A 23,597-nucleotide genomic window follows, 5' to 3' on the forward strand; every position below is an offset into this window, starting at 1 on the left:
TGAGTGGTGTGCCACCCTTACTGTCAACCGGTCCCAAATACGATTCCGCCTGGACACTGGTGCCTCCGCCAATCTCATTGCGCGGTCTGACTTCCAAAGCCTTCGTGTCAAACCAGCCATCCTGCCATCAGCCTGCCAGCTATTAGATTATAATGGCAATGCCATTGCTGCCAGCGGCTCATGCCAACTTGAAGTGACGCACAGGTCATGCAAAGCCATCCTTCCCTTTGAAATCGTGGGCTCCTCGAAAGCCTCCCTGCTTGGCACGCAGGCATGCAAGCTGTTGAACCTAGTTCAGAGAGTTCACTCTCTCTCTCCTGCTGACGCATCTGCCTTTCAGGACACGGACTTCAGGGCACAGCTCGACACCATTATCAACCAGTACCACCACGTCTTCGAGGGCATGAGCACGCTCCTGTACACCGACAAGATTTTATTAAAACCGAATGCCACGGCTGTGGTGCACGCACCTCGCAGGGTCCCAGCACCCCTTAAGGACCACCTCAAGCAGCAGGTGCAGGACCTCCAGAATCAAGGAGTAATTTCCAAAGACACAGAACCGACCGACTGGGTCAGTTCCATGGTATGTGTAAAAAAGCCTTCCGGCGAATTGAGAATTTGCATTGATACCAAGGATATAAATCGCAATATCATGAGGGAGCATTATCCGATTCCCAAGCGCGAAGAGATCACATGTGAGATGGCTCGACACCTCAAAAGGATTCTGGCAAATCCAGCTCGATAAATCCAGCAGGAAACTCTGCACGTTTAACACCCCCTTTGGAAGATATTGTTACAACAGGATGCCGTTTGGGATCATCTCTGCATCAGAAGTGTTCCATAGGATTATGGAACAAATGATGGAAGGTATTGAAGGTATTCACGTCAATGTCGATGACATAATCATTTGGTCCACCACTCCGCAGGAGCATGTTAGTCACCTCCAGCGTGTATTCAGACGTATACATAAGCATGGCCTCCGCCTCAACAGGGCCAAATGCTCTTTTGGTCAGACAGAACTTAAGTTCCTCGGGGACCACATCTCCCAATCGGGTGTGCAGCCGGATGCGGACAAGGTAGCTGCCATCACAGCTATGAAAACACCAGAGGACAAGAAAGCGGTCCTCCGATTTCTGGGCATGGTCAATTTTTTAGGGAAATTCATCTCTAACCTCGCCTCTCATACCACGGCTCTCAGGAACCTGGTCAGGAAGACGACAGACTTCCAATGGCTCCCTGCCCACGAGCGCGAATGGAGGGAACTCAAGGCAAAACTGACCATGGCCCCGGTCTTAGCCTTCTTTGATCCAGCAAAGGACACCAAAATTTCGACCAACGCCAGTCAATCCGGCATTGGGGCAGTGTTCCTTCAACGTGATGAGGCCTCATCATGGGCCCCTGTTGCATATGCGTCACGTACGATGACCCTCACGGAGCAGCGCTACGCGCAGATAGAAAAGGAGTGCCTGGGCCTTCTAACCGGTGTTGTTAAATTTCACGATTATGTCTACGGACTTCCTCAATTCACCGTCGAGACCGACCATCGCCCGCTGGTCAATAAAATACAGAAAGACTTGAACGACACGGCACCTCGCCTCCAGCGTATTCTTCTCAAGCTCCGGCGATACGATTTCCAGCTGGTATACACCCCAGGCAAGGACCTCATCATTGCTGATGCTCTCTCCAGGGCAGTCAACACTCCATGTGACCCAGTGGGATTTGTCTGCCAGGTTGACGCCCATGTGGCATTCGTGGCCTCCAATCTACTTGCCTCGGATGAACGCCTCGTCCAAATTCGCGCGAGATGGCGGCTGATCCCTTGCTACAGCGTGTTATGCGCCACCTAACGGACGGGTGGCTCAAGGGCCAATGCCCTCAATTCTATAATGTCAGAGATGATCTGGCGGTAGTAGACGGGGTTCTTCTAAAACTGGACCACATTGTCATCCCGCATAGCATGCACCAGCTTGTCCTGGAACAACTACACGAGGGCCACCTTGGCGTGGAAAAGTGCCGCCGGCGGGCCCGAGAGGCAGTGTACTGGCCCGGCATTAATGAGGACATAGCCAACACAGTGCTCAACTGCCCCACTTGTCAGCGCTTCCAGCTGGCCCAACCACGTGAGACCCTGCAGCCCCATGAGTTGGTCACATCACCATGGACTAAGGTGGACATCGACCTGTTCCACGCGCTGGGTAGAGACTATGTCCTGATCGTGGACTACTTTTCGAATTACCCGGAGGTGATACGGTTGCACGACCCCACCTCGTCTGCAGTCATTCGTGCATGTAAAGAAACCTTTGCTCGACACGGCATCCCACTCACGGTTACGTCGGACAATGGCCCCTGCTTCGCAAGCCAAGAATGGTCCAAATTTGCCAGGCGGTACAATTTTGCCCATGTGACGTCCAGTCCCCTGTACCCCCAATCCAACGGCAAAGCAGAGAAGGGAGTACATATCGTCAAATGGCTCCCATGCAAAGCAGCCGATGCTGGGTCTGATTTCTACCTTGCCTTGCTGGCCTATCGCTCCACCCCACTGTCCACTGGCCTGTCGCTAGCCCAATTACTCATGAGTCGCACCCTGAGGACGACGGTGCCGTCCATCCATGTCCCAGACCTCGACCACGTTCCGGTCCTTCGCCGGATACAGCTGTCTCGTGCACAACACAAGGCGGCTCATGACTCCCGTGCAGCTGGTCTCCCTGCTCTGGCTCCAGATGACAATGTCCGCGTCCATCTTCCGGATGGTGGCTGGTCTGCAACCGCTGTTGTCCTTCAGCAGGTGGCCCCCCCGCTCGATCCTGGTTCGTCTACCGGATGGCTCTATTCTGCGCCGCAATCGACGCGCCCTTCGTCTCGTTCCACGCTCGCCACGTGATCCTCCAGTGTCGCCTCGCCCTCCTGCTGACCCTGTCACGGACTATGCAGAGCTCCCTGTCACTCTGCCTCCCCCTTACTTTGACGCAGTCCAGCCCGCTCCTGAACCGGCGGCTCTCAGCCCACCCTTGAGGCGGTCAACCAGAATTCGTCACCCACCTCAGAGATTAAATTTATGAACTTTTCGAATTTATGGACTCTCTGAATTGTTTCGTTGCTTTGTTTGATCGTTTCCCTGGTTTGTATATAGTGTTGATCTCGTTACTCATGTTGCATACTGCTTCTCTGCACCAGGCACCTTCCCATGTAAATAGCTTAGTTCTCATGTACATAGTCCTGTAAATATGTCTTTGCACCCCACACGTGGTTCGGAACATTATCACCACACATTATTTATTGCCACACACATACATTTTTTTATAAAAGGGGGGAATGTCATAATATACACCAGTATATCATGGTGCAGACACACACTAATGGACACACAGCAAGACCAATCAACACACACAACACCACAGCCAATCACCAGTTAGAGCACACTCACTATAAAGACAGGGCATCAGTTTTCCCGCTCATTCGGGATGCAGCCTCTCAGAAGGACAGAGCTTACAGCTTACAGCACAGATCTTCACCATGTGCTGAGTGCATAGACTGGTTAGGATAGGCATAGGTCTTTCGTTTAATCTAACATCATGTTAACCCACAGTGAAAGTATGTTCAACAGTTTCTAACTTAATAAAATAGTGTTGTTCTATTTTAAGTGTTGGTGGCCTGAATGTGTTCCATGGATCCAAAGCACCCAACACATCAGTGAGTTCCATGGATCACTAGAGGTTGTTATGTATCTCGGAATACATTCTTGCTGGGTATGCATCACGTGATGTGGTAATGATGTCAACAGAGTGTTTCCACGGGCTTTGAGCAGATCACCATCTTGAATGTATTAATAAACCTCTCACCGTGTTCGACAAGAATCTAGAGTGGGCAGCTCCATACCTTTTCTCTTTGTGTCAACAAAAAAATATAACAGAGGTCATAGATTTTATCTTGACTTCATGACTGAGATTACATAGACTCCCTACAGTGCAGAAGAAGGCCATTCAGCCCATCGAGTCTGCACCGACCTTCTGAATGAGCACCCTGCCTAGGCCTACAGCCCCACCTTCTCCCCATAACCCAGTAACCCCACTTTTGGACACAAAGGGGCAATTTAGCGTAGCCAATCCACCTAACCTGCACATCTTTGGACGGTGGGAGGAAACCAGAGCATCCGGAGGAAACCCATGCAAGTACAAACTCCATACAGTTACCCGAGGCCAGAATTGAACCCGGGTCCCTGGAGCTGCGACGCAGCAGTGCTAACCTAGTGTTACCCTAACAATAACAACAAAGTTTCATGGCTTGACATGACATTTACTAAAAAATATAAAGTAAGGCCTTGGGGAACACCACTCTTTTGCTAGCTATGTTTTTAACTGAAGAATAGGCTGCTTGAACCAATGCAGGAGGTTACGCTTTCAGGGTTCAATCACCCACTGGAAATTGTAAAGTCATAAAATCTGTTGGATTGAAAAGTACACGTCACGTTGTGGGTCATTTATTTAGAAATTTGCTAGTTCGTAAAGAAGATAGTGAATTAATTTTGATTAAAGAACATACAAACTGACGGTAAAAGTTTCTATAGGATGTAAAGAGAAAAAGATTAATAAAAACTAATGTAGGCCCCTTACAGTCAGAAACGGGGGAATTCATAATAGGGAACAAAGAAATGGCTGAGGAACTAAATGCGTACTAATGTATCGGAAGTTCTGAGAAGCATAAATTTTAGTATGGAGCTGAAGGAAATTAGTGTTAGCAAAGAAATTATTTTGGGTGTATTTAGAGTAGGTGAACAAGTGGGTGATAGATACATGGACACAGTGGAGAATATTCAAGAATTTTAAGCATGTCTTTCCCATTTGCTAAAGGCCGATGGGACCAGCTGGCCATTTCCCATCATTTGATTTGGTGCTTTCATTATGCTCACTCGGTAGCCCACTTGAAAGTACGTCTTATCATGGGCGGGATTCTCCGATACCCCGCCGGGCTGGAGAATCGCCGGGAGGTGGCGTGAATCCCGCCCCGCCGCCCCGCCGCCGGCTGCCGGATTCTCCGGCGCCGTTTTTTCCGCAGGGGTGAGCGATTCTCCGCCTCACGATGGGCCGAGTGGTCGCCCATTTTCGGCCAGTCCCGCCGGCGTATATTCCACCAGATCCATACCGGCAGGACCTGGCTCTGCGGATGGCCTGCGGAGTCCTCGGGGGATTGGGGGGGATCTGGCCCCGGGGGGGGGGGGGGGGGGGGGGGACCCACGGTGGCATGGCCCGCGACCGTGGCCCACCGGTGGGCCTGTGCCGTGGGGGCACTCTTTCCCTTTGCGCTGGCTGCTGTAACAGTCCGCCATGACGGGCGCAGAGACAAACCCCCCTGCGCATGTGCTGGGATGACACCAGTACACGCTGGCGTTCCCGCGCATGCGCCAACCCCGCCGGCGCCGGCCTAGCCCCTGAAGGTGCGGAGGATTCTGCACTGTCCAGGCGGCCCGACGCCGGAGTGGTTCATGCCACTCCTCAGCACCGGTACGGCCGCCCCGCCAGATAGCGGAGAATCCCACCCCATAAAGGAATGATTTCACATCTACACTAGACTAACTCCAGGCTGCAGTGATGTCTTCCCTAAACTTCATTTGTTGGCAGTGCTTTCGTCATTGACATAGGGAAAAACAGAGGGACTGAATGTGAAAAGAATGCAAGTATTGGGGCGGGATTCTCCCGCAGCCGGTGGGGCGGGCCGTACCGGCGCCAAAGACTGGCGTGAACCACTCCGGCGTCAGGACACCCGGAAGGTGCGGAATCCTCCGTGCTTCCGGGGGCTAGGCCGGCGCTGGAGTGGTTGGCGCCACGCCAACTGGCGGCGAAAGGCCTCCGCTAGCCAGCGCGAGTTGGTGCATGCGCAGGAGCGCCAGCTTGTTCTGGCGCATACGAAAACCGCTGGTGCTATTCCTGCCCATGCGCAGGGGGTTTCTTCTCCGCGCCGGCCATCGCGGAGCCTTACACAGGCTGGCGCGGAGGGAGAGTGCCCCCACGGCACAGGCCTGCCCGCAGATCGGTGGGCCCCGATCGCAGGCCAGACCACTGTGCGCACCGCCGAGGACTCCGCAAGCTGCCCTCAAAGCCAGGTCCCGCCATTATGGACCTTGTCCAGTCCATGCCGGCGGGACTGGTCGAAAACGGGTGGCCGCTCGGCCCATCGGGGCCCGGAGAATCGCCGGGGGGGGGGAGGCCACTGCCAACGGCCCCCGACCGGCGTGGCGCGATCCCCACCCCTGCCCAAAAACCGGCACCGGAGAATTCGGCAGCCGCCGTCGGAGCGGCGGGGCGGGATTCACGTTGCCCCCCACCGATTCTCTGACCCAGCGGGGGGTCGGAGAATCCCACCCCAGAACTCCCAGAAATTCAAACACAATCTTTTGAGTTCATTGATTGCTGTTTACACAAGCAGAATGTTAGGATTGGTATCCGTAGCAATGCCACACACAATTGCAATCAAATTGGAACTCTAGGTACTTCTACAGAAAATACACGTTATTTGTGTGACTTTTGCTCGTACCAGAGGTGCTACATGAAAAATAAAGGCCCCAATTGTGTTCAACATCGCTTTCACTCTCTACTCTTGCTATCTATATTGTACTGGATTCACACAAATGCAGTTTACTGCATTTACACACGCTGGGCTTGACTGTGAGATTTACAGAGCCTGTCAGGCGAGAGGAAGCAAATTGCCAAGCTCTGTATTTAGAAAAGCTGAGTGGGTTGGTGATAGATGCATTAGACTGAAGAACGTGCAAGAACTTAACTTTTTTAAAAATTTAGAGTACCCAATTATTTTTTTCTAATTAAGGGGCAATTTATCATGGCCAATCCACCTATCCTGCACATTTTTGGGTTGTAGGTGTGAAATCCATGCAGACACGGGGAGAATGTGCAAACTCCTTACAGACAGTGACCCGGGGCCGGGATCGAACCCGAGACCTCAGTGGCGTAGGAGCAGTGTTAACCACTACGCGACCGTACCGCCCGAACATGCAGAATTTGGCTATGGCTATTCCATTTATTTCTTTTTTTTAATGTTTGTAAAGCTCTTGGGGTTTACAGGCACTTAATATTTAGCAATGTTAGAAGGGTAGGGCATTTTCAGTGAAAGCTGCATTTAATGTCATTACTTCATCGTTCTATGTAACGTTATAAACGTTGTAACATTATAACGTTATTTGTTCTCTTTCCAACAGAAGGGAATTCATGAATGGAATTTCACATCCTCAGCCATTAAAGGTATAAGGTGGGTGTGTGCAATAATACATGTATTGTGTAAAGCAAAAATTAGGAGCGTAACCTTTTGCTCAAAGATAAATATGTACGTGCGTGTGTGTGTGCATTTGCTATCCCATGATTTGAATCTTGTGCTGCATACATGGTGGTTAATCTGCCTATATGATGGGAGTGGTTGGTTGAGCCTGATTTCATGTTTCCCCCAAGGAAATTTAAAGGGGAATTCAGCTCCATTTAAAAGTCTTTCAAAGTCAATAAAATGTAATTGCTTCCTCACAAACGCATCTCCAAATCACATGTTGCTGTGCTGTGAAGAAATTCACCCGGTAATGCCACATTTGGATGAGCAGAGAGTAGTCATTGTTTTGGCCTCATTGTTTAAACAAATTGGAAGATTCATCTGGTTGAAAAATGTACTTTTAGACAAAATTCTTAGCTCTTTTAATAGGTGTTTCCCTCCAAACAATCCTTTAGTCCAAGTTAGTTTAGTGATTCAACATCACTTTAGTACATGGCAATGACATGGTCACCTTCTGTAAAAATGCCAGGGATTATATTTCATGAGCTCACAGATTTCCAGACAGAGCTTTCATGTTGTCTGTTTTTCCACTCAGTTCTAAGGTTCGACGGTGCTAGCTCCTGTCACTTTAGAAGTTCAATTAGAAGAGGGGGTATTCTGGACCCTATGCTCCTCTAACTCTCAATTTTGTCACTTAGTGTCAGCCAGTAATAGCTATCTATATGTGAATATGATCAGAAGGGAATGGTTTCGAGCTGCATATACAGTAAACTGAATCAAAGTGTAGAGCTGATTTTAACTGTCTGTCCAATGGGAACACTGGGCTGGATTCTCAACATGGGAAACACGAATCGCGATTGGGAGGAGAATCAGGCGTCGTTCGCAAATCGAGGTTCCCGCCCGGCATCGATTTTGTGGCCATGCTCCGGTCCCTCCCCAGCACCGGAAATGAGGTTTGCACCCCGTGCAGGCAAGGGGCATGCAAAACCAGCATTTGCATGTATTCAAATGTGATTAGCGGCTTGGACACTTCATGCTCTGTCCTTCTGCGATGCTCCACCCCTCTCAGGCGGAAGTCTCCTTGTTGTGAATTACTACAAATATTTACAAAATGGGACTGGACGCCATGGCTGTGGAGGAGGAGCATGAGGCTAAAAAGACACCGAAAAAACATTGAAAACTGTAGGGCTTGCTGTTGGGTGACTGCCCGGGCCAGGGGCAGTAGCGGGGAGCGACTTGGTGTTGAGTCCATGGTCACCGGAGAATCAGCACCATTGGTGCCAGCGGGGTCGGCGCGGCGCCGATTGGGGGGCGCTCAACATGATTCTCCCCGCGCGATGGGCTGAGTGCGCACCAAGTTAGGCCGAGTCCCGCCGGCGCCATTCTCGTATGGTACTACCCGGCGGGACCTCGGCGTTCAAGTTGCGGGGGGCGGCCTGATGGGGGGGAAGGGGATCCAACTCCAGGGGGGGCCTCCACGGTGGCCTGGCCCGCGATTGGGGCCAACCAATCGGCGGGCGGACTTATCCTGGTGGGGGCCTATGTTCCTCCACGCCGGGCCCCTGTAGCTCTTTGCCATGTTGCGTCGCTGCCGGCGCGGAGAAGGCAACACACGCGCATGCGCGAACTCGCGCCGGCCATAGCGCGGACCCTCGGCACCCGTTCTGACACCCGTGTCAGCAGCTGGAGCAGCGTGAGGCTCTCCAGTGCCATGCTGGCCCCCTGTGTGGCGCAGGATTGCTGATCCTAGGGGCCTGTTGCCGGCGTCGTAAAACGCTCCGGCATTTACAATGCCGTCAACATTTAGCCCCAGGATCAGAGAATCCCACCGCACACATGCAGCATCCAACATCCAAACACCCCGGGTATGGGACACTTCTCCAGGGACATGTCCCTGGCCGGAGGGTGGATGAGTGCAAAGGGAAGGGGGAGATGCCAAGGGGTCGTAGGTCAGGTCGCATTGCAGAAATAAGTGACAGACGCATCATACTGCTTGTGGTCATGAGTTTTTAATGTGTCACATGTGGCCAACAATGCCCCACTCTCCCGATAGTGCCGCTCCACTCTCCCCACCAACCCCCCTTCCCCCTCCCCCTCTACCTACACCCCCCTCCCCCCCCCACTGCCCTCTCCCCTCCTCCCCCGGTTCCCTCAGTGATCCTCAACATGCTTACCCTTCCTTGCTCTAGCGCTATGTCTAGGTGTGTCCCCAGTTTGCACATCTGAGATAGAGGCAGCCAGCTGCTTACCATGTCCCGTTGCCTGGCGGGCATCCTCTGGGAGCTCTGGGGCCAGAGGGCCCCGGCGCACTTGTCGACAGCTCATGCACAGCCGTGCCGCCCTGTCCCGTGTGCTGACTTCGAAACGCGGCCTCATCAGAGGGATGGAACTCTGGGGAACTGGTGACCGCCATCCCCACGCTATGGGACAGGTATGGGTTAGCACCTCGGGATGAAGGGCAGCTGGTTTGAACCCCAGGTGCCCCTTCGTCATCTGACTCTGCCAGCCCTGGCAGCTCCCCGAAGTCTGCAGCAGGGTGTCGACGCCCTCGGCGATGCACCTCAGTGACTGGGACATGCTCTGCAGCGCCTCAGCAATGCCCAACTGTGACTGGAACAAGCTCCGTAGCACCTCGGCCATTCCCAACTGAGAGCGGGACATGTCCCGCAGCATCTGATCAAGGGAAGCCTCATACTGGGTCCCATCCCCCAGCGAGGCAGACATTCTGTCGAGACCCTCAGCCATGGCCATCACCGACTGCGCCATATCTAGGACACCTTCTCTAATGGTGCTAACATCATGCACCAGGCTCTCCATGTGGTCACCACCCTAGCAGTGTTGGCCTCAGTGTCACGCATTGCCGTCGACATCTCCTGCGTCTGTAATCTCCTCCAATCGGGTATGGACCTACTGGAGAATCGCTGACATCTCCCTCTGAAGGTCCCGGCCGCTCGCAAACATCTCTATCAGCTCCTGGTAACCCTGTTCCAGAGCCTCAGCATCAGGCTGGGACCCAGCTGGGACCAGGGACCCAGCAGACCTCCGACTGCTGTCTCACCTGGGAGTTCCGGCTTCCACCTGATGTACATCAGCAGCTGTGTGGTGCTCACCAGATTGTGCCCCAGAAGCCTGACAAACGTTTCCCACCGAGGTGTGTATATCTGCGCTGGTGGAGGGTGGGGATGACAGCTGTGATGTGTCGATTGTAGCATCCTCAGAGCTCTAATCCGAGGTGTTCTCCTGGGAGGCAGGGGAGGGTGCTCCCACCCGGGATGGGCCGGTGCCATCGGCTGGAGGCTGGAGGACCTGCGGGACAATGGATATGTGGTCAGTGGGAGGGGTGGATCAGTCAATATGGCAATAACACGTGTGACAGGTCCTCTGGGTGGGGCCCGGTGGATCCTCACCTCTGAACGTCCACCAACCTCCGCGTTGGCGACCACTCAGCCCTCGGCCACCTCAGTAACTTCCAGGGCCTGTTCCTGGAATATGGTGAGGATTCATATGTCCAACACTCCTCCGCTGGTCTGGGCCCTCTCTCGGCGAATGTGGGGGAGCTTCTCCTGCGGATACACAGAGAGTGCTGGGAGCGGTGGGGTGTGTGATGGAGGGTTGGGGCAGTTGAAGTGAGACGGGGGTGAAGGGAGGGTTGGGAGCCTCATGGTGGGTTGGGGAATGGATGCTCGCATGGGGGCAGAAAGGTCTCTGGGGGTGGGGAGGGCTTTGGTGTCAATTCACTCATGCTGCCCTGTGTAGGTTGACCTTCTTGCAACAGTGGAGGCCAGTCCTCCTGATCACAGCCCCCGAGCTCACGGCTGCCGCAACCTCGTCCCAGGTGGCACTGGCTCACCCTTGTGGGGGGACAAGACATCCCTTCAGGCCTCCATCGCATCGAGGAAGCTCCCCAGTCTGCATACCCAAACTGTGAGCTGAATGGGATTGGTTGTGCAAGTGATGTTTAAGTGCTGCTCACCCTTGTTAGCAGGGGGTTGGGAAGGGTGGTGCTGGTGAGCGCGGCCCCTGCGAATCGGCTGGCGAGCCTTCATTTGCGACGAGAGGCCTGTGGGGCCTGGTTAAGTGGACCAATTAACATTGAATAGCATTGCCATCCTCGCCGGGCCAGGCGCAGGGAAGCTTGTGGCAGTTCCCGCTCGCTGCCACGTTTTGAAATCTTCGTGGAAAATCTTTGCCCCTCGATTCACACAAGGCTCAAACCATTTTGTGATTCACTCAGCTCGCTCCCGATGGCAAGTTCTGGACCACGCCCCAAAATGACAAGAATATCATTAACCCTCTTCTGCATTCATTTCAATCTCATTGAAGTCAAATGCGACAGCCTCCTGGGAATACCAACTCCCCAGCGGCAAGTCATGTTGGCGTCTGCTTAATACTCCTTTTCAAAAAAGCTGACGCAATGGCTACTGAGCAGAAGTGAGGAGGTGAGTAACCATCTCCATTTGCCAGGCATGCATTTCCCTCTCCCCCCACCCACCACTCCTCTCATCCTGTCACATTGCCCCCCTCCCCAACAACCCTGTTCCCCCCTCCAAAGGTCTGTGTAAATTACCCCAGGGTGATGGTCTCTGTTGTCACTGACAGCGGGTCACCATACAAGGCAGGGGAGTGATGATGACTTGCTGTGAAGAAAGCTGTTGTGCTGCTCAGTGTCTGCAATAGCTGACTCCTGTCTTTCCTCTGACAAGGCCATCACACTCATCCTCTGAGCTGGGTCTGCATCAGGGCTTGATGTGCCCGGGGGAGGGGTGGGGGTGCAGGCAGGCCCGCGGTGAAGATTAACCTGATAGAGGCGTCACATGTATGAGGTGTGACATGTTTTAATATTGAACATTTTATTGTGACAGATTTCCATTCCCCCTAGCTACAGATAGTGACCCCCCCCCTCCCCCCGCCCCCCACTGCACACGCAGTCCTCCTCACTCTTCTTGATCTCCGGTGGTCTACTGCTACATCTAGGTGTACCCCACATCAGAGGTGGAGGCAACCTGTTGCTTTGCATGGTCTGTGTCCTTTGATGCCCTAGACAGATGTCTGCTGAAGGGACAGGAGCCGGGGACCCCGTCCGACTTACTAGTGTAACTGGCATTGCCATGCCACCCTATTCTGCCTGCTGCCCTTGAGAGGCATCGATGTCAGGAAGGGGGGGCGGTGGATTTGTAAGAAAGGGAGTCTGCCGTCATCTCCTTAGTGGCAGGCTCTGGGTTGGCCTGCAGTGCTTCATCCTCCCTGAAGGTGCCCGTAGGGCCCTGTGGGACTCCATGGAATGGAAGGGCAGCTGGGCTGATTCATTTGATGTTGCCAGTCCTGGTGGCTACCCAATGTCTGCACCATGACGTTGACCACCTCTGTGATGCTCCTTAGTGACTGTGCCATGCCCCTCAGTGCTTCGGCAATGTCCACTGTGTCTGGGACACATCCCTCAGTGACTGGGCCGTGCTCTGAAGTGCCTTGGCAAGGTCCACCTGCGTTTGGGACATGTTCCTCAGTGACTGGGACATGATGTTGAGACCCTTAGCCATGGTCATCTCAGACTGAGCCATGCCTTGGGCACCACCACTCAAGAGGCGGTCATTGTGCTCCAGTTTTTCCACTGCAGTCGCCACCCCAACAGCGTTGGCCTCGGTGCCACGCATTGTTGGCATCATATCCTGGGCCTGAAGGCTTTGTGAATCCCCCAGTAGACCTCGCAGTCACTGGAGTTTCACTGACACCCCCTCCTGAGTGTCATGGCTGTGTCCTATCATCTGCATCAGGTATGGGAGAACAATGTCCAAAAGCTCGCCATCTGACTGGGACTTAGCTGAGTCCTGCAATCCAGCAGATCTCCAACAGCTGCCTCCCATGGATGTTTCTGCCTCCACCTGATGTGCATCAGCAACTGTGTGGTGCTCACCAGATTGTGCCCCAGAAGTCTGACCACTAATGTCGCCCACCAAGGTGTATATCTCTGCACTGAAGGAAAGTGTGGGTGATAGCTGTGACGCCTCGATGGTGGTCTCCTCAGAGCTCTCCTCCAAGGTGGTCTCTTGGGTGGTAGGGGGGCAGCCCCACCATATGGAGATCCTGCGAGACAATGGGCATGGTGAGTGAAAGGGAAGGATCATTTTATCTGACATGAGCTACTCACATGAGACAGGACATCTGGAAGAACGGGCAGCACATCCTTATCTCTCTGGCACCAGCCAACCTCACTATTGGTGACTGCTCTCTCCTCGGACAATCCTGCAATCTCCAGGACCGTTCCTCGTAAGGGTTGAGGACTCGTCTTTCTGGGACTCTTCCCCCCCCCCCCCCCCCATCCCCCACTCCCCCCACTTTTGGCCCTTTCCTGTTTATTATGGGCTATCCTTCCCCCCCACCCACCTCTATCTTGGCCCTTTCCCATTTATTGTGGGCTATCTTCCCCTGCGGGGACTCAGAGAGGGCATTGTGAGCTACATGCTTGGTGGATCATGGGGGTCTATAGCAAGTGTCTTATGTGGACGTGATCGGATGTGGGGAAGGGGGTCTAAAATATCAGTGATGCTGGGGGAATGGGAGGCATGGGGGGAATGGGAATTTGAGGGGTGGCAGGTGGAACTGATGCCAGGAGAGAGGTGGTAACATACCCTTGCAGCTCGTTGGAGGTCGTTGGTCTTTTTCCGACATTGGACAGCGGTCCTCCATTTTTTGCTGCCCGCACTGACAGCTGCAGCCACTGCCTCCCAGGCGGCATTGCTGACCCTGCTGCCGGTCCTCCAATCCCCTCAGGGGAACAGGGTATCCCACCTCTTCACAGCATCGAGAAGCCTAGCCTGGTTGGCACCCCCTAAGCGAGGAGCAGATCTGCGCGTTGCCATGGTTGTGTGTTGCCTGGGAGTGAGTGGTGAGGGAGCATTTAAAAGCTTCTCCCCATTGTTAGCAGCAAGATGCTGAGGCACGAGTCGGGTGATTCAGACACTGAGGCAGCCAGTAATATCAAGAATCTCGTGGTGCTCATTTGTGGCACCAAGTTGCCATTGCGAAACACCCCACCAAACATGCCCAAAACCGGGACTTTGAATTTTTCCATTGAATCGCTTATCTTCTCCATCTTTATTTTTGTCATCTTTAGTTTTTTAAACTTACCCAATCTTCTGCCTTACCGCTAATCTTTGCCACATTGTAGGTTTTTTCTTTCAGTTTAATACTCTCCTTAACTTCCTTGGTTAACCATGGGTGATTTATCCCCTTCCAAGAATCCTTCATTTTCACTGGTTTGTTATTTGTTGTGTGTCATGAAGTATTTTCATAAATATCTGCCACTTCTGGTCAACCGTCTTTTCTGCTAAACAAATTTCCCAGTCCACTCCAGCCAACTCTGACTTATTCGTTTATAGTTACCCTTATTTACCTTCATCACAGTTGTTTCTGACCCAAGTTTCTCACTCTCAAACTGAATGCTAAATTCTGCCACTGTTCCTTCGTGGAACTTTTACTCTGAGATTGTTCATTAAACCTACCTGATCCTGTCCCAACGTAGCCTTTTCCCTGTTTTGATCTACAACATATTCTTCTAGGAAACCGTCCTGAACACACTCTATTATGAATTCTTCCTCATGGCTAACACTGCCAAATTGATTTTCCTAATCCACATGAAGATTTAAGTCACCCATGATTAATGTACTGCCTTTTTTACATGCCCTTGTTATCTCCTGGTTTATTCTCTGTCCTACAGTATAGCTACTGTTAGGGGGCCTACTCCCCCCAGTGTCTTCTTTCCCTTGTTATTTCTTACCTCCACTCATATGGAGTCCACAACTTCCAATCCAAAATCGTTTCTTACTTTTGCACTTATACAAAGAAAGTTACTCCACCACTATTTCCTTCCTGCCTATCCTTACAAAAAGTCACATACCCCTGAATAGTTAGTTCCCAGCTTTGATCTCATTGTAACCACACCTCTGTAATGGCTATAAGATCATATCCATTAACCTCAATTTGTGCCATTAATTCATTTATTTTGTGCTGAATACTATGCGTATTTAAATAAAGAGCCGTTTTTTTAGCCCTCTGACCCTTTCTGCTGCTGTTTTTGAATATTTGCACACTCTCCTTCCTATCACACTCTCGGTATCATTATCTAAATAGCTGCCTTGGAATTCTGCCATATCCTTTTGCTTTGTAAGCCTACATAGCCACTCTCCAGAACCATCGCCCCCCACACCCCTCATCAACCATTTAGTTTAAAGCTTCTCTACGTCTCTAGTTAAACAATTCGCAAGAGCACTGGTCCCAGCATGATTCAGATGTAGTCTGTCCCAACAGCCCATTCGATCCCCAGCACTGATGCCATTGCCCCACAAACCAAAAACACGTTGTCCACACCAGCCTTTGGGTCACGTATTCATCTCTCTAATTTTATGTAGCCTTTGCCAATTTGCACACGACTCAGGTAATAATTCTAAGATTATGACCTTGGATCTTCTGTTGTTTAATTAAGTGCCTAGCTACTCAAACTCTCTGCAGAACCTCTTTCCTCATTCTACCTATGTCGTCGGTATCTACATAGAGCATGATAAAGGGATCCGCCGCCAATTACTGCAAGCCTTCTCCAGCCCGGAGCAGATGTCCCGAACCCTGGTACCAGCAGGCAACAACCATCTGGACTTGGCTCTTTGCTGTTAGTTGCCAGTCTCTTCCTATACTCTATCTTTCCTTCGAGAATCCCTATAGTGCAGAAGGACGCCTTCCAGCCCTTCAAGTCTGCACCAACCCTTTGAAAGACCATCCTACCTACACCCAATCCCCCACCTTATTCCTGCAACTCCACCCTAAGGGGCAATTTAGCATGGCCAATCCACCTAATCTGCACATCTTTGGACTGTGGGAGGAAACCGGACCTCCCGGAAGAAACCCACGCAAACACGTGGAGAATAGTGCAAACTCCAAACAGACAGTAACCCGAGGTCAGAATCGAACCAGGGTACCTGGCGCTGTGAGGCTTTGAACTTCCGTCTGACATTTCTATATTCAGCTGGGTTTTCAATTGTATTATTCACATGAAAACTGGCATATTCATGCTTTTACTGCTTCAAGGGTGGGTCAGTAAATTTGCTGATGACACCAAGATTGGTGGAGTAGTGGATGAGGTGGAGGGCTGTTGTAGGCTGCAAAGAGCCATTGATAGGATGCAGAGCTGGGCCGAAAAATGGCAGATGGAGTTTAACCCTGTTAAGTGCGAGGTGATTCATTTTGGTAGGACAAATTTGAATGCGGATTACAGGGTCAATAGCAGGGTTCTGAGGAATGTGGAGGAACAGAGAGATCTTGGGGTTCATGTCCACAGATCTCTGAAGGTTGCTACTCTAGTGGATAGAGCCGTGAAGAAGGCATATAATGTGTTAGCGTTTATTAACAGGGGGCTTGAGTTTAAGAGCCATGGAGTTATGCTGCAACTGTACAGGACCCTGGTGAGACCATATTTGGAGTATTGTGCGCAGTTCTGGTCACCTCATTATAGGAAGGATGTGGAAGCATTGGAAAGGATGCAAAGGAGATTTACCAGGATGCTGCCTGGATTGGAGATAGGGTTTTTCTCATTGGATCGAAGGAGGATGAGAGGCGACTTAATAGAGGTTTATAAGATGATGAGGGGGATAGATAGAGTGGACGTTCAGAGACTATTTCCTCAGGTGGATGTAGCTGTTACAAGGGGGCATAACTATAAGGTTCAGGGTGGGAGATATAGGAGGGATGTCCGAGGTAGGTTCTTTACTCAGAGGGTGGTTAGAGTGTGGAATGGATTGCCTGCTGTGATAGTGGAGCCGGACACGTTAGGAACTTTCAAGCGGTTATTGAATAGGCACATGGAGCACACCAGAATGACAGGGAGTGGGATAGCTTGATCTTGGTTTCGGACAAAGCTCGGCACAACATCGAGGGCCGAAGGACCTGTTCTGTGCTGTACTGTTCTTTGTTCTATATTCATCTTAATTTCTCTTTTTTTTCAGTCAGGGAGCTTTAGACTTTTTTGTTCTGCCGTTCCCCATGATGGGAATGCGCCTCGACTGCACCAAACTATCTCTGTAAAGGCAGCTCATGATTCCAACACAATTTTGCCTGCAATCTTTCATTCCAGGTTAGCTGGGACAGGTCCATTCTCCCCTGTCATATTTCCCCCACCCAGACCAATTTGGCAAGCTACCTGTAGCAGCAAGTCTGATGTTTGCACCTCACATATCAAACCTTACCGAGCTTGGGCCTTCAAAATGTTTTGAGCCTCCTTCTGAGAATATTGTCAAACTGCCATCTGTTGTCAATCCACTGTTAATCTCCAGCCCTTTGCTCGGTGCAATAGCCCACCTGAACCATAGCAAGTCTTTGAGTTAGCTACTATTAGCTGAATGGCTTGTCCGTCTTGACTACCACACCTTCTAACTTCTTTCTTGGTAAGAAAAAAGACTTGCATTTACTCAGCACCTTTCATGATCGCATGACATCCCAAGGTGCTTTACAGGCAATGAAGGACTCTTAAAGGATAGTCACTGCTGTATTGTAGAATGGTGCAATGTCAATTGTGCATTTGAATCACAGCTCTCCCTCCATTTGAATGTTACTGAATTTAGTATCCTGAATCCTAATGGGTATTTCTCTCCCTGGTCATTTCAGCATATCCAAATGTGATGAACGCTGTTGTTTCCTGTACGTCCATGACAACGCGGATGATTTTCAGATCTACTTCTCCACAGAAGCTCAGTGCAGCAGGTGAGGTGTCAACCGGTAGCCCATCACTGCCTAGGTTAGTTGTGAGAAAAAATCCTGTAAATCTGTCGCCTTTTCACCTTGTCATAGCTGTGCAGTTGATTATTAAAGGCTTACTATTGCTCCAGTGGACAATGATGGGTAATTTAGACCCCAGTCAATAATGCGAGGTGGCAGATGTTGGGTCATCATCTGTCATCATTTTTGCATGGAAATAGAAAACGAGGACATATATAAAAAATAAATAATCTTTATTGCCATAAGTAAGCTTACATTAACACTGCAATGAAGTTACTGTGAAAAGCTCCTCGTCACCACATCCCGGCACCTGTCCTGGTATACAGAGGGAGAATTCAGAATTCTCAGCTGGTATGGGAATTGAACCTGTGCTGCTGGCCTTGTTCTGCATCACAAACCAGCTGTCTAGCCCACTGAGCTAAACCAGCCCCTGATATATATATATATATTCAGGTGAAGGAGCAGTGCTCCGTAAGCTAGTGATTTGAAACAAACCTGTTGGACTTTAACCTGGTGCTGTAAGACTTCTTACTGTGCCTTCCCCAATATGAACTGGGGTAGTGATAGTGTAAAAGGGTTAGAGGGAGCGGCACCTAGGAGAACTTTTTAAGCTAGTACATAAAAGGATCTGCAAGAGAGGTCCTGGACTTAAATTTTGGGAACAAAACTGGGCAGGTGGTTGAAGTATCAGTGAGGGAGCATTTTGCAGACAGTGATCATGGGCGTCATTCTCCGCCGGCGGGAGTCTCCGTTCTGCCGGCGCTCGGGGGTTTCCCGACGGCGTGGGGGTGCCCCACAATGGGAAACCCCATTGACCGGCCGGTGTTACGGAGACTCCCGCCGGCCGGTCGGCGCAGAAATGTGGCGGGGCGGGTAGGAGAATTTCGCCCCATAACTCCGTTAGGTTCAAGATTATTATGGAAAAGGACAAAGATGGGCCTGAGATCAAAGTTCTAAACTGGGGGAAGGCCAATTTTAAAAAGGTCAGATATGATTTGGGCAGAGTGGACTGGGAGCGGACACTTTTAGGGAAATCTGTGACAGTGGGCGACATTCAAGAAGGAAATAGGAAGAGAACAGGGCCAACATTTTCCAATCAAGAAAAAGGATGGGATCAACAAATTCAGTGAACCCTGGATATCGAGGGATATACAGCATTGGATAAGGAGAAAAAGGGAGGCTTATGGCTGATAACAAGGGCTCAAAACAGCAAAATCCCTAGAGGCACATAAAATGTGCATGAGGGAACTTAAAAAAGAAATTAGGAGAGCAAAAAGGGGACATGAAACGATACAGGCAGGTAAAATAAAGAAAAGTCCTAAGTTGTTTTACAAGTATCTTAAGGGTAAAAGGATAACTAGGGAAAGAGTAAGGCCCATTGAGGACCACAGTTATAATTTGTGTGTGGAGCTAGAGGATGTAGGTAGGGTTCTAAATGAATACTTTGTGTTAGTATTCACTCGTGAGATAGACGGTGTAGGTATAGACATCAGGGAGAGGGACTGTAATAAAATTAAAGAGATTATCATTGACAGAGACCCAGGTTCAATTCTGGCCTTGGGTCACTGTCTGTGTGGAGTTTGCACATTCTCCCTGTGTCTGCATGGGTTTCCTCTGGGTGTTCCGGTTCCCCCTATAGTCTAACGATGTGCGGGTTAGGTGGATTGTCCATGCTGAATTGCCCTTTAATGTCCAGGGATGTGCGGGTTAGGTTATGGTGTTATGGGGATAGAGTGGGGTGGACATGGGTAAGTGCTCATTCGAAGGGTCGGTGCAGACCCGAAGGGCCTCCTTCTGCTCTATAGGTATTCTATGAGAGGAGGTTCTTAGTGATCTGGCAGACTTAAAAGTAGACAAATATCCAGGGCCAGATGAAATGTATCCCAGGCTGTTTTGTTGAATGAGACAAGGGAGGAAATAGCAGGGGCGCTGGCAATAATTTTCAAGTCCTCTCTGGTCACAGGAGAGGTGCTGGTGGACTGAAGGATAGCCAATGTGGTCCACTTTAAGAAGGGAGGAGGGGAGAAACCAGGAAACTGCAGACCAGTCAGTCTAACCTAAGTGGTCGGGAAACTATTGGAAGAAATCTGAGCGACAGAATTAATGTGCATTTGGAGAGGCAGAGATTACTCAAGAACAGTCAGTATGGTTATCCAAAATATTTGCATACATTTCAAAAGGACTTTACGCCATACATTCCAGCCTGTGTGATGTTCCCCTCCCCGGAACATCATCATCATTCATCGAAATTGAAACCCAGTTGTGATGACCATGCCGGGTGCAGGAGTGCCTGGAGACCCCACAGTTGAGGGCCAAGACTGGCAGTGCCCCCTGGGAAGGAATGCTGAGAGAAAGCAGACTCTTCTCAATTAGGGGAGGGGGTGCTTCCTCTTATGTGTGGTGGAGGGGGAGAGGGGTGTACATTGGAGAATACACAGAGGGGGTGTGGGGGAGGGGGTAGATATTTATCTTGATACTTCCATAGTGGGGGGTTTCCCTGGAGCTTATCGGGAGGTCCTCCGCGGTTGGGAGAAGGTGGGAGGGTGTTCAGTGTTCTCATTGATTGAGGCACCTTTAAAGATGGCGCCCTGGTTGCCGTGCCGCTGGGCTTGCCGGCTCTATAACGCACTGCCAGAGTGCCGACACAGAACATGCCCACTGATTTATTTTGCTGAAGAAGTGTCAGAAGACCTGGATAAAAACCTGGCTGTAATCCTGGGAAAAAACACATCGGTTTTCAGTCAGAACCTGGGGCGGGATTCTCAGCAATCGGCGCGATGTCCGACGACCGGCGCCAAAAATGGCGCGAATCAGTCCGGCATCGCGCCGCCCCAAAGGTGCGGAATTCTCCGCATCTTGAGGGGCCGAGCCCTCACCTTGAGGGGCTAGGCCCGAGTCAGACTGATTTCCGCCCCGCCAGCTGGTGCGGAAATGACTTTGCCGGGCGACGCATGCGCGGGAGCATCAGCGGCCGCTCACGGAATGCCCGCGCATGCGCAGTGGAGGGGGTCTCTTCCGCCTCCGCCATAGTGAAGACCATGGCGAAGTCAGAAGGAAAAGCGTGCCCCCATGGCACAGGCCGGCCTGCGGATCGGTGGGCCCTGATAGCGGGCCAAGCCACCTGATCCCGGGGCCAGAACGCCCCGCGTCCCCCCCAGAACCCCGGAGCCGGCCCGCGCAGCCTTGTCCCGCCGTTCGGCAGGTGGTTCAATCCACGCCGGCTGGCGTGGGTTGACAGTGGAGGGACTTCGGCCCATCGCGGACCGGAGAATCTCCGGGGGTGGGCCCACCGACCGGCGCGATTTCCGCCGACCGGCGCAGCGCAATTCCCGTCCCCGCCGAATCTCCGTTGGCGGAGAATTCGGGACACGGCGGGGGCGGGATTCACGCCGGCCCCCGGTGATTCTCCGACCCGGTGGGGGGTAGGAGAATCGCGCCCCTGATACTTTGCCATTTTGGGGGGAAATTGTGCCCCCCCTCATTCTTTAAACTCCAGAGAATCTAATCCCAATTACTCAGAGATATTGATGTAATTGATCTCAACATAATTTATTAACTTTACAATTGATAATTTTGAGATTTTTAATTACAAAAATTCGAACTTTACTTTTTCATTGAATATCTTTTCTAAGGTGAATTGGGATACACTTCTCAGTTCTTCTGTCCACATCATCAGCCATGTTGATACAGAAAAACACTTAACAAAGGCAAAGCATTCTGCTTCTCCCACCCACCAAAAGGGGAAACAATTACCAACCTTTTCTTCGGTGATAACTTGGGGCCTTTGTAGAAATGGAATAGGAGCAAAAGGTTTCCCAATTTCTACTGCATTGACCTGAAATTCCTCAGGAACAACTACCGTGTTATGCCTGGCAGGTCTGGCATACTGGGTGAATAGCAGCATAAGCCAAAATCGAGACTCCCGCCGGGCGTGAACCAGTTTGTAATTCCAAACTCCCAAGACAGAACCTTGCTGTGCCTTCAATGCTGAAATTCAATTTCACTCCCTTTGACTGTGAGCAGCCTCCAGCTTCACAGCTAAAAATGAAAAATTAGCCTTATTAGTTGTGAGAGCACTTCCCAGCTGCAGGTTGTGTTTGCTGCTTGCTCCTGCTTAGCTTCAAATGCCTGGAGGCTGTAGCTGAAAGTTTGTTTTCTGCTTGCTGTTGCCTCTTCCCCTTGGGCTTACTTGCTGCTTTCTGGATTAAGAGAAGGAAGAAAGATGGTAGTTGCCTTTTGGCCTCTTTTCCCTGGAGTGCTGCGAGGGGAGGATTTCAGTGGGCCTACTACTGGGATGAGGATGCAGGAGGACTTGCTCGAGCAGTCTGTGAATCTTTTAAAGGCCTGTTTTGTGTGTTGACTGTGTATTATATTCTTGACTTGTGGGTCACCTGTTAAAGTCCCCTGTGTTCCAATGGCCCAGACCTCGCACAGGGTGGCGATGGAAGATCAGATGCCGATAATGCAGGAGAGGAGGGGCGGCCTCCCAGCTCGACTGCACAGCCCGGTCATTGCGTTGTATGTTCAGTAGCCATCTGCTGCTCCCATTATGGGAGCTGTGCAGGGCGCTGGTGTTCCTTGCTTCCCTTTTGTTCCGCATTTGGTCTATTGGTCTATGTTTGTGGGCGGGGAGGAATTGTATGCAGTAAGTGCTGCCATCTCCAGCTCCTCCAAGACCGAGTTAGGGAACTGGAGCTGGAGTTGGAAGAACTTCGGATCATTCGGGAGGCAGAGGGGGTCATAGATAGCAGCTTTAGGGAATTAGTTACACCAAAGATTGGAGATAGGTGGGTAACTGTAAGAGGGACTGGGAAGAAGCAGTCAGTTCAGGGATCCCCTGCGGTCGTTCCCCTGAGAAACAAGTATACCGCTTTGGATACTTGTGGGGGGGACGAAGCCATGGGGTACGGGCCTCTGGCATGGAGTCTGTCCCTATTGCTCAGAAGGGAAGGGGGGAGAGGAGCAGAGCATTAGTAATTGGGGACTCGATAGTCAGGGGCACAGATAGGAGATTTTGTGGGAGCGTGAGAGACTCACGTTTGGTATGTTGCCTCCCAGGTGCAAGGGTACTTTGATGTCTCGGATCGTGTTTTCCGGGTCCTTAGGGGGGAGGGGGAGCAGCCCCAAGTCGTGGTCCACATTGGCACTAACGACATAGGTAGGAAAGGGGACAAGGATGTCAGGCAGGCTTTCAGGGAGCTAGGATGGAAGCTCAGAACTAGAACAAACAGAGTTGTTATCTCTGGGTTGTTGCCCGTGCCACGTGATAGTGAGATGAGGAATAGGGAGAGAGAGCAATTAAACACGTGGCTACAGGGATGGTGCAGGCGGGAGGGATTCAGATTTCTGGATAACTGGGGCTCTTTCTGGGGAAGGTGGGACCTCTACAGACAGGATGGTCTACATCTGAACCTGAGGGGCACAAATATCCTGGGAGGGAGATTTGTTAGTGCTCTTTGGGGGGGGTTAAACTAATGCAGCAGGGGCATGGGAACCTGGATTGTAGTTTTAGGGTAAGGGAGAATGAGAGTATAGAGGTCAGGAGCACAGATTTGATGTCGCAGGAGGGGGCC

The 23,597-nt window shown here is 51.2% G+C and overlaps 1 protein-coding gene across 4 annotated transcripts in view; it reads left to right on the forward strand.

Annotated features, from left to right (window-relative positions):
• Nucleotides 1–23,597, forward strand: part of map3k15 (mitogen-activated protein kinase kinase kinase 15) — a 220,834-nt gene that overhangs the window by 97,833 nt on the left and 99,404 nt on the right. For all 4 annotated transcript variants that reach the window (XR_011948699.1, XM_072514132.1, XM_072514133.1 and 1 more), the window contains exons 11-12: nucleotides 7,208–7,257; nucleotides 17,914–18,009. Coding sequence is in view for 3 of the 4 variants with exons in the window: in XM_072514132.1 (XP_072370233.1) it covers nucleotides 7,208–7,257; nucleotides 17,914–18,009 (146 nt within the window). In the remaining variant the exon portion in view is untranslated. The remainder of the gene's footprint in view (nucleotides 1–7,207; nucleotides 7,258–17,913; nucleotides 18,010–23,597) is intronic.

The sequence above is a fragment of the Scyliorhinus torazame genome, chromosome 8 (genome assembly GCF_047496885.1).
Source record: "Scyliorhinus torazame isolate Kashiwa2021f chromosome 8, sScyTor2.1, whole genome shotgun sequence".
NCBI classification, from domain to species: domain Eukaryota; kingdom Metazoa; phylum Chordata; class Chondrichthyes; order Carcharhiniformes; family Scyliorhinidae; genus Scyliorhinus; species Scyliorhinus torazame.